This window comes from Penaeus chinensis, chromosome 6 (genome assembly GCF_019202785.1).
Source record: "Penaeus chinensis breed Huanghai No. 1 chromosome 6, ASM1920278v2, whole genome shotgun sequence".
Classification (NCBI taxonomy): Eukaryota; Metazoa; Arthropoda; class Malacostraca; order Decapoda; family Penaeidae; genus Penaeus; species Penaeus chinensis.
Genome location: NC_061824.1, coordinates 38,890,722 through 38,900,721, shown reverse-complemented (window position 1 = coordinate 38,900,721; position 10,000 = coordinate 38,890,722). Strand labels below are relative to the sequence as shown.

General features: G+C 37.8%; 1 protein-coding gene and 1 long non-coding RNA gene across 4 annotated transcripts in view; one reads left to right on the top strand and one right to left on the bottom strand.

The window, feature by feature from the left end:
* The window catches only part of LOC125026464 (alpha-(1,3)-fucosyltransferase C-like), a 10,927-nt gene extending 6,720 nt beyond the window's left edge, over positions 1-4,207 (top strand). For all 3 annotated transcript variants that reach the window (XM_047614930.1, XM_047614929.1, XM_047614931.1), the window contains 4 exons: positions 537-662; positions 1,894-2,079; positions 2,480-2,638; positions 3,563-4,207. In XM_047614930.1, coding sequence (XP_047470886.1) covers positions 537-662; positions 1,894-2,079; positions 2,480-2,638; positions 3,563-3,890 — 799 coding nt within the window. In that variant the 3' untranslated portion in view covers positions 3,891-4,207. The remainder of the gene's footprint in view (positions 1-536; positions 663-1,893; positions 2,080-2,479; positions 2,639-3,562) is intronic.
* Positions 4,208-9,036: 4,829 nt separating this feature from the next.
* Positions 9,037-10,000, bottom strand: part of LOC125026614 — a 6,908-nt gene continuing 5,944 nt past the window's right edge. The window contains exon 7 of the long non-coding RNA XR_007114966.1: positions 9,037-9,848. This is a non-coding gene — a long non-coding RNA (uncharacterized LOC125026614). The remainder of the gene's footprint in view (positions 9,849-10,000) is intronic.

Here is a 10,000-nt window from a genome sequence, read left to right as displayed (position 1 = left end):
CGGCGCTGAGGCGGTGAGGGCCCCTGAATTTCTCTTTCTCAGAAAAAAGTCTGTCCCAGCCCTGTAATGAAGGATAAATGGTACTTATATTTGCAATAGACAATTATCCTTTCATTGACCGTAGACCCCTCACCTGCTCCTCCTCGCCGCAGCCCCGTCCTTATAACTCTAAGTATGTATGATTTGGAATTTGGTCTTAAAGAGGATCAAAACCGCAATAAAAAAAATAAAAAAAGTTCGTAAAATGATCCTATTTAAAGACGCAATATGGTCGTGAAACAATCCCTTCTGCGAGCCAAGAACACTGGCATCAACACTTGAATCGTCTGTATGGCGTAGTAGATGCGTTCTCGTCTATCAATCTTGCTGACCTGCGTTCAAATCCCTCGCCGCCTGTGGATGGGAGGCCCGGCCATTCCTTGCACGCAGGGGGGGGATTTAGAAGCAAACGGACAGCCTGCCACACCAAACTTAAGAATAACCATTGTAACAAATGAAATTAACTGAATTATTATTAATCATTATTATTATTCCAGTTACGGCCAAGTGTACCGGAGGAAGAATCCCTTACACATCCCATCGACGAGGAACTATGCCGAGGGCAAGACCAAGATGGCCGCCTGGTTTGTCTCTCACTGCCACACGGTCGGAGGGAGAGAAAGGTGCGGATGGAGACTCTCTTTCCTCATGCATTCTTTTATATATTTTGTAGATTTCATATACATTATATACATTATATACTTTACTTATTGCTTTATGATTCTTTTATATGTTTTAAAGTTTTGTGTTTAACATTCCATGTAACTTCCTTATTGATGTAGTTTCTCTATAATTTGCAACATAGATTTGAATGATACTGAAATTATATTCATACTTAGTGTAGTTATTCTGCACTCGAAGTTTGCAATAAGACTCCAAGTCTTTATATATATATATATATATATATATATATATATATATATATATGTATGTATATACACACACACACATATATGTGTGTATTTTTTTCTTTTTGAAACATAACTTTTGTATATAATTCCGACGTGCTATATGGTGCCATTCCATAACTGTACTGTGATCTATGTACCATAGTGCTAGTAATATTGATTGCTTCTTTAACTTCGTCTCAATTTGGCTTTTAATCTTACGTAAATTGGATTTTTTGAGCTCACTGGATTGTCGTATCATAAACGTTCCTTGTAATTTCCATATTAACTCTCTAAATGATATTGAAACTCTACTTACACTTTATAACTTTGCATAGGAAGTTTGAAATAATCTTCAAAAGTTTCCAAACACTTTTTTTTTCTTTTTACCATAAACTTATTTTTTTATTTTTGATACTGAGCTTCCAAGATTTCTAGACGCTATTTTTTTCCCTTTTATTTACCATATGTTTAGATTTTTAATATTGTGGTTCACGGATTCTAATGCTTGATTGATTAATTGTTTTTTGAAACTATTAAAGCGTTATGACAATAACAGTGATAATGATGATGATAGTAATAATGTTGATGATGATATCAATAGTAAAAAAATAGTTACTAGGAATGATATTTAAGAAAAAACTGTAGTAAAAATAAATGATAGTAATAATAGTGATGATAATAGATAATAAATGGTAATAATAATAGTAATAATTATAATAATCATAATAATAATAATAGTAATAATAATAATTATAATAAATAGCAATAATAACAATGATAATAATAATAATGATAATAATAATAATAATAATAATAATAATAATAATAATAATAATAGGTAATAAAGGCAATAATAATAATAATAATGATAATAATAATAGCAATAGTATGTAATGATAATAATAATGATAACAATGATGCTATTGGTGATGATGATAACGGTGCCATATGCGCAAATCGTCAGCCTGGCGGAGAGCCTCCAGCAGTGGATCGACGTGGACGTGTTCGGGAGCTGCGGATCCCACTCGTGCGAGCGATCCCACCAGTCGGACTGCGACCGGATCCTCAACGAAGCCTACAAGTTCTACCTCTCCTTCGAAAACTCTCTCTGTCGGGACTATGTCACGGAGAAGTTCTTCAATATCTTAAAGTGAGTTTGGGTAATATTGGGTTGGCGGTATGAGTGTTCTCATCCCGACTTAGAGGAACGCACGCACAGACACACACACACACACACACTCACAGCAGAAAGAGAGAGAGAGAGAGAGAGAGAGAGAGAGAGAGAGAGAGAGAGAGAGAGAGAGAGAGAGAGAGAGAGAGGGGGGGGGGGGGGGAGAGAGAGGGAGAGAGAGAGAGAGAGAGAGAGAGAGAGAGAGAGAGAGAGGAGAGAGAGAGAGAGAGAGAGGGAGAGAGAGAGAGAGAGAGAGAGAGAGAGAGAGAGAGAGAGAGAGAGAGAGAGAGAGAGAGAGAGAGAGAGAGAGAGAGAGAGAGAGAGAGAGAGAGACGTCGTGAGTGCATTGCAATACTCCAGGCAGCACCTCCTCCCGCAGGCTGGACGTCGTGCCCGTCGTCTACGGTCTGGGGAACTACTCCGTGCAGGCGCCTCCTCACTCCTACATCGACGCCCTCTCCTTCCCGACGGCGAAGGACCTCGCCGACTACCTCCTCTACCTCGACAGGAACCACACCGCCTACAACGAATATTTCAGGCGAGTCTGAAATGTTTCTCTGTCTTCTTGCTTGGTCCTCTGGTCGATAAAGCAAACACTACTCCTCACTCCCAAATCTTGCTTAAATTCACTCCTCCCTCACACTTTAAACCTTACACATTTCCCCTTCCCACTTCCTTCCTTAACCCCCCCCCCCCTCTTCTTTCGTTCATTTATTCACTTCCTCTCATTCCCTATTTCTTTTTCTCTCAGACCCATCACCTTAAGAAAATGTTATGTTTACAGATTTACTTTTTACTTGACAAATGAATATTAAATTGTGGGTATTTAAGGTAAACGTGTCCCTTCCTTGTTTGTTGTATTCTGCATTACGTTATCTCTATTTTCTTCTCACTTCTTGCTTGATTGTCTTGTCTTTTCCTGTTTGTTGTACCCTGCGCTACGTTACTCCTTTTTTTACTTTTAAGGACCACATGCAGAAAGAGACTTAATCTTTACGGATAATACCTTCAGAAAACAAATAAATAAAGAAGAGAGAAATATATCATAACTAAAACACCACCGTTAAGCCCAGCGCCACCCCCTCCAATCACCTACGATTTTAAACGTTTTTTTCCACCCAACGTTTCTCACCAAACGTCCCCCTATTCACCACTTTCCACCCAACGTTTCTCACCAAACGTTCCCCTATTCACCACTTTCCACCCAACGTTTCTCACCAAACGTCCCCCTATTCACCACTTTCCACCCAACGTTTCTCACCAAACGTCCCCCTATTCACCACTTTCCACCCAACGTTTCTCACCAAACGTCCCCCTATTCACCACTTTCCACCCAACGTTTCTCACCAAACGTCCCCCTATTCACCACTTTCCACCCAACGTTTCTCACCAAACATTCCCCCTATTCACCACTTTCCACCCAACGTTTCTCACCAAACGTCCTCCTCTCCAAACACCCCAGATGGAAAACAGACTACTTCGTCTCTCAAGCCTGGTTCCAGCGCGCTCAAGCTTACTGCGCGTTGTGCGAGCGCCTCCACACCGACAACGGAACCAAAGTGTACGACCTGAGTAAGTGGTTTGTGCAGGAGTCTCACTGCTTGAAGAAAACGACGCCAGAGATACAGGCGTTCATCGGCGGGCACAGGTACCATCCCGCTCTCGCCTTCCTCGCGTGCTTGCTCATTCTGCTTGCGATTGCTCTGGTGTTCTTGCTGACTGTCACCCTCGCTGAATATTACCGGCCGAATAGGACATATTGCAAAATTTACAACATGGTCAAAGGTTGAAAGGAAAGTGCAAAATGTATATTTATAATAAACGAGTGAATATGTAAATAATTTAAAAAAATCATTGTAAATATGTGATGTACATTTAGTCATTATGCAAAATAACCTTTCTAATGGTCATGCATGTTGTGTCTGCTTGTTTTTTTTTTATTTTTAGTATTAACAAAATCTGTATAATTCCATTTTTTCCCTAACATCTCCTCTATTCCTATTTAATATCAAGTGTTCGATATCAGAATTTCAGTAGAAATATGTATATAATGTGATGTATGTATATATGATATTCTAACTGATAAAAGTAAATGATTTTGCAATTACACGATTGTCTTTACTCCTAACAGCCACATTGCAACCTCTTGCTTTTAGTATCATTTGCAGATTTTTACTCACATTGCATGATTGATAATTATTAATCTATCCATTCATCATCAGGGGGAGAGAGAGAGAGACAGAGAGAGACAGAGAGAGAGAGAGAGAGAGAGAGAGAGAGAGAGAGAGAGAGAGAGAGAGAGAGAGAGAGAGAGAGAGAGAGACAGAGAGAGAGAGAGAGAGAGAGAGAGAGAGAGAGAGAGAGAGAGATTGAGAGAAAGAGAGAAAGAGAACAGACACAGAGAGAGTGAAATATGTATATGTATGTATGCATGTATATATATATATATATATATATATATATATATATATATATATATATATAGAGAGAGAGAGAGAGAGAGAGAGAGAGAGAGAGAGAGAGAGAGAGAGAGAGAGAGATTGAGAGAAAGAGAGAAAGAGAACAGACACAGAGAGAGTGAAATATGTATATGTATGTATGCATGTATATATATATATATATATATATATATATATATATATATATATATATATAGAGAGAGAGAGAGAGAGAGAGAGAGAGAGAGAGAGAGATTGAGAGAGAGAGATTGAGAGAGAGAGAGAGAGAAAGAAGAAAGAGAGAAAGGGAGAAAGAAAGAGAGGAAGAGAGAGAGAGAGAGAGAGAGAGAGAGAGAGAGAGATAGAGAGAACGAAAATAGAGGAAGAAAATTTTTAAAAAGAAAAAAGAAAAAGAACAGAAGAAAAAGAAGAAAATGATAAGATAAAAGAAAACAATAAAGAAAAAAAATTGATGTGTAGCGTTTACATATGCGTAAAATCTCAGCATATAGAATGAAATTTATTTATTTTGTGCACAGTTGAAACCTCTTGTCAGATACTTAAATAAGGTATGATATCAAGAGAGAAAAACAAATATTTAATACACATTATTCCACTTCTGCAGCTTGGGAGAAATGTTAACCCATTGTTAATGTATCAAAATTTACGAATAGTACTCTCTAAGTATATTGGGAAAATAGATCAAAAGAAAGTTGTACAATTACATCTTCATTTCCACCTATTTATCAACATCTATCACTATCTATCTCCAACTGAACACAGGCAGCAAAGTTACGTAACTGACAATAAATCTTTAGGACAATAAAAAAAGACCTTTTTTTTTCTTGAAATTGATTAACGATAGGAGAAATATAGTGTAACTGCACGCCGCTAGTAGCACGGTGATGCCGCTGGAAATAAATATTAAATAAAACAATATTGAAATAAATTTTCTTATATGGTAGGGTTGCCAGACGCAGCCAGACCGTTAATTCTCCCGTCAGTGGAGTTACGCGCTGGAATTGAGGATATTCGTGAAATATGCCATTATCAGTGTGGCATTGTGGAAGCTTGTATTATTTCTTCCTCTCTGAAATTTATGGTTCTTAGCATCATGAAATTCAGTATAATTACCTAATTAAAAAAAAAAAAAAGCGGTGATGTTGTCAGCTTTTACACATCACAACAAAATATAAAAAAATGGATGATCATGGTTAAGTCTGTCCTTCATATTCTAATTTCAAAACTAGAAACCACAAAGTAATCAAAACAATTAAAATAAAAAGGAAAATAAATAATCTCAACAGACAAAATAACTCTTATTCATATATAATCATTTGTATACAAGTCTTTCTGTCGTTATGAAACACCAATCCCCAGCTAGCAATAATGGTGCAGTATTCTGTATTGAGCAATTAGAGATAGTAAAGGACCTTTACTTTAAAAAGTCCTTCCCCCCACAGGTAACATGGCGACTACGAGCTTAAAATGGACTGCAGAAATCTTTCCTCTGGTTGGCAAAATCACTGGCATCATATAGCAGCGAGCGTTTCAAAAATGAAGGATTGTTTAAAGCGAATAAAACTTATTTCTTTTATGTTCGTTTTGTGTTTTGGTTAACCTTGTTTTTTCCGTTGTCTCTTCTCATTTTGTTGTCTCTCTGGTTGTTTCTAAGTATTTATGCTTCAATGCTCTTCTTTCCTGGGTGCCTCTCTCTCTCCCTCTTTCTCTCCCTCTTTCTCTCTCTCTTTCTTCCTCTCTTTCTCCCTCTCTTTCTTCCTCTCCTTCTCCCTCTCTTTCTTCCTCTCTTTCTCTCTCTCTTTATGTTTCTCTTTCTCTTTATCTTTCTCTTTCCCCTTTCTCTTTCTCTTTCTCTCTCTCTTTCTCTTTCTCTCTCTTCCTCTTTCTCTCTCTCTTTCTCTCTCTCTTTTTCTCTCTCTTCTCTCTCTCTCTCATTTGTTTTCTCTCTCTCTCTTTCTATCTCTCTCTCTCTTTCTCTCATTTTTTTCTCTCTCTCTTTATCTTTCTCTTTCTCTCTCTCTTTCTCTTTCTCTCTCTCTTTCTCTTTCTCTCTCTTCCTCTTTCTCTCTCTCTTTTTCTCTCTTCTCTCTCTCTCTCATTTGTTTTCTCTCTCTCTCTTTCTATCTCTCTCTCTCTTTCTCTCATTTTTTTCTCTCCCTCTTTCTATCTCTCTCTCTCTTTCTCTCTCTCTCTCTCTCTCTCTCTCTCTCTCTCTCTCTCTCTCTCTCTCTCTCTCTCTCTCTCTCTCTCTCTCTATCTATCTCTCTCTCTCTCTCTCTCTCTCTCTCTCTTTCTATTTTTCTCTATTTCTCAGCTACTCGAAAATAATAAAGTCCAGAGTCAATAAATTGACAATCATTCCTTTCATAGAGTATATTCTCTTTCTCTCTCTCTCTCTCGCTCTCGCTCTCGCTCTCTCTCTCTCTATCTCTCTCTATCTCTCTCTCTATATATATATATGTATATATATATATGTTTCGGTGAGTATCCCTCACACTATGTTGCGCCCGTTCTTTCTCATCCTGCTAATCAAGAGCGAACTCACAATTTCTTCCTGTTTTTCAGAGTTTACTCAGCAACAGAAGTCAAAACGACTGCAACGGGTGCCATGAGTCCATTCGCGACCTTTACAAGGATATTAAACATTTATAAGGTGTACCAAAGACTGACGATTATATTAGATTTAATCATAATTCACATAAGGGTGAAACTAGTCTCTGATCTCATATAAATACAATCTTTAACCTTTCCACTTATACTGAGCACCTTTAAGTTACTCTCCTCACCGCAACTTAGTGGATTTATTTGGCGCCATTCCACCATACTGCTGCGTAGTGCCATGTTGAACTCTAATTCCGGCCAGTGACGTTATATTTCCATTGCTAGTGTAGTGATTTATAACAAATCTGAATATCCGTCGATCCTAAGTACGAAATATTTAGCTGCCACCACCTGGTCAATTCGTCCAGGGACTGTAAGTTAATAGGTTCGTAAAGTAAGAAGCGTGTAGAAGGGTGTGAGCGAAGCTAGAAAAAGTAAGTGTAAGTGTACAGAGGTGACCAAGGCTCAAGGGTCAACACAGCGGTTAGCTTGGTTATGTCCGAGGTGGAGTGCGTGTCGACCTGAAGCCGATAGAAGGTGTAGATTTGTGGAATTTGAACTCTTGCCCATCTAAAAGCCTAGAAAAGTAATCTAGCCATTTACATGAAAAGACTTCATCGTCGGGAACTTTACCTTTTTCACTTACGTTCCCTTCAGTTTCTCTCTTTTTTTTCCTTATATTTCCATTCGGCGTTGATTCTTACCGGAAGTATAGTCAGTACTCAGGCTTTTGTCTTTAGTATATCATTTAACTTTTAAATGGAAGAATTCAGTCATGTCTGTCTTATTTGAATTTACGTTCAATAGTGATCAACGCTTAAAAGCTGAGTGGATACATAATGGGACCTCCTAAAAAAAAACTAACTCCTCCACTATTAAAACTCACCGAGAAAATACTAAAATAAGGTCACGAAATGCCCAACAGGAAAAATACAGAAGAGAAAGAAACCTCCGCAAAAGGAGCACATCGCCCCATTAAGAGCTTATGAAAAATTACAAAGATTCCGTCTTACCGCCTTACAACTCGTTTCCTTGCGATCACAAAAAGAACCCTTTCTACTCCAACGCCCGGGTTTCGCGGCTGAGAGCTGCTCCTCCCCCCTGACCTGGCTGTTTAGAGACATATATAACCTCCTCAAGAAGCATGCTTATAAGACGAGGGGAATCTAAGGCCAGACAAGGTGGAGGCGGTATTCCCGTCAAGAGAGGGCGCTGTCTCCCCCTATCACATACCCGCGATCTTGTTTGAAACAAATCCATGCTTCTATAAAAAAAAAAAAAAAAAAAAAAAAAAAAAAAAAAAAAAAAAAAAAAGAGAGAAAACAATTATTAAAATACAATTGAATAGTGTTTAAACTATATTGTAAAAACTAAAAATATATGACTTCATAATCCCATAAGACAGAATTTGCTCCTATATGCAGATATTTAAAAGAGAACGAGAATAAAAATTCATAACAGAATATGATAATAATAAAAGTACATAAATATAACAAAGCCCATTTGCCACAGCATCTCCTTGTTCCCCCCACAGCTTCTTGGGGAAAGTCAGCTGCCGGCATTGACCGCCTCGCTTTTTTTAAGGGGCAACTCGTACATTCTCCCCAGGTTCCTCTGTTTGTCATTCAGTTCAAAATCCAATACACTAGGAATCAGCGTATAACGCATTTGCCTATCATCCACTTGTATAAATATTAGTTTACTGAGTTTTACTAAAATATATATATGAACCCCATAGAAAGGTGTTCTTGCTATAATGAGAATAACGATAAGGTTATTGTAAATGTTATACAATATGCAAAAAAAATACAAAAGAGAACTCCAGGTGCCTAGGTTTTAGCTCGTAACATGAAAAATAATTTAAGTATCAAAAAACTGCTAATTCAGTAGTTTTATTCAAACATTAAACCATATTTCTATTATTTATACTTGGAAGAAGGATAAATCTTCACTGTTGTGACAAAATAGTAACACAAAATTTAAAAATCTTTCAAGAGCTTCTTTCTGTACCAGAAAGTGTCTTAGAACTGTTATGCGAGACTGGCACCCTGATCGCCTGCCCACCACGACAGACTCACTCACTGTTGAGTCACATGCCGAGGGCCTTTGTATGGTTCGAATTTAAGCCTGAAAATTACACCTCTTTATCAAGAAATAGTTATTTTTTATAGAAGAGAAATAAGGTCCATGTTTTATTTTAATTTCTATTTTTATTATTTTTAATTTTTTTATGAACGTGTTCTTCCTCATACGCACCTGACAGTGTAACAGGTGAGGGACACTTTCCATACAAAAGACCAATTCTCTCCAATTTATCATAGGAAGATTTTCTACCTTTAGACCTCACAAATTATTAAAGTTACTTAGTCATTTCATAACATTCACTTTCTCTTTCTTATCAACTTACAAAGCCTGTGTTCTATTCTATTTGGCTTACATGTAAGAATAACAGTAACTGACAACACCAGCCACTACCACCAAGCTCGCGAGAAAAGGGTACGGCTGAGTGGTATTTGAACCCGCCAATGAATTCCCGAATTTCCAGGGTCGTCTTCCCCACACAGTGCGACTCTTGCACATACCACTTGCTCAGGTCGTATACTTTGGTACTGTTGTCGATGTGGAGTCTCTCGCACAGCCCACAGTAGGCTTGGGCTTTCTGTATCCATTCGTCGGCGACAAAGTAGTCTGGCATGGGGCGGTAGGAAAACATTTGGTGAAAACGTTCAACATATGTGATGGAAGAAAGCTGAATTGAGAGTAGGGTTTTAATCTTGTAAATCTTTTATATTTGTTTGCTTTTACTGGCTTATCTGTAGATAAACAAACACACAAACATA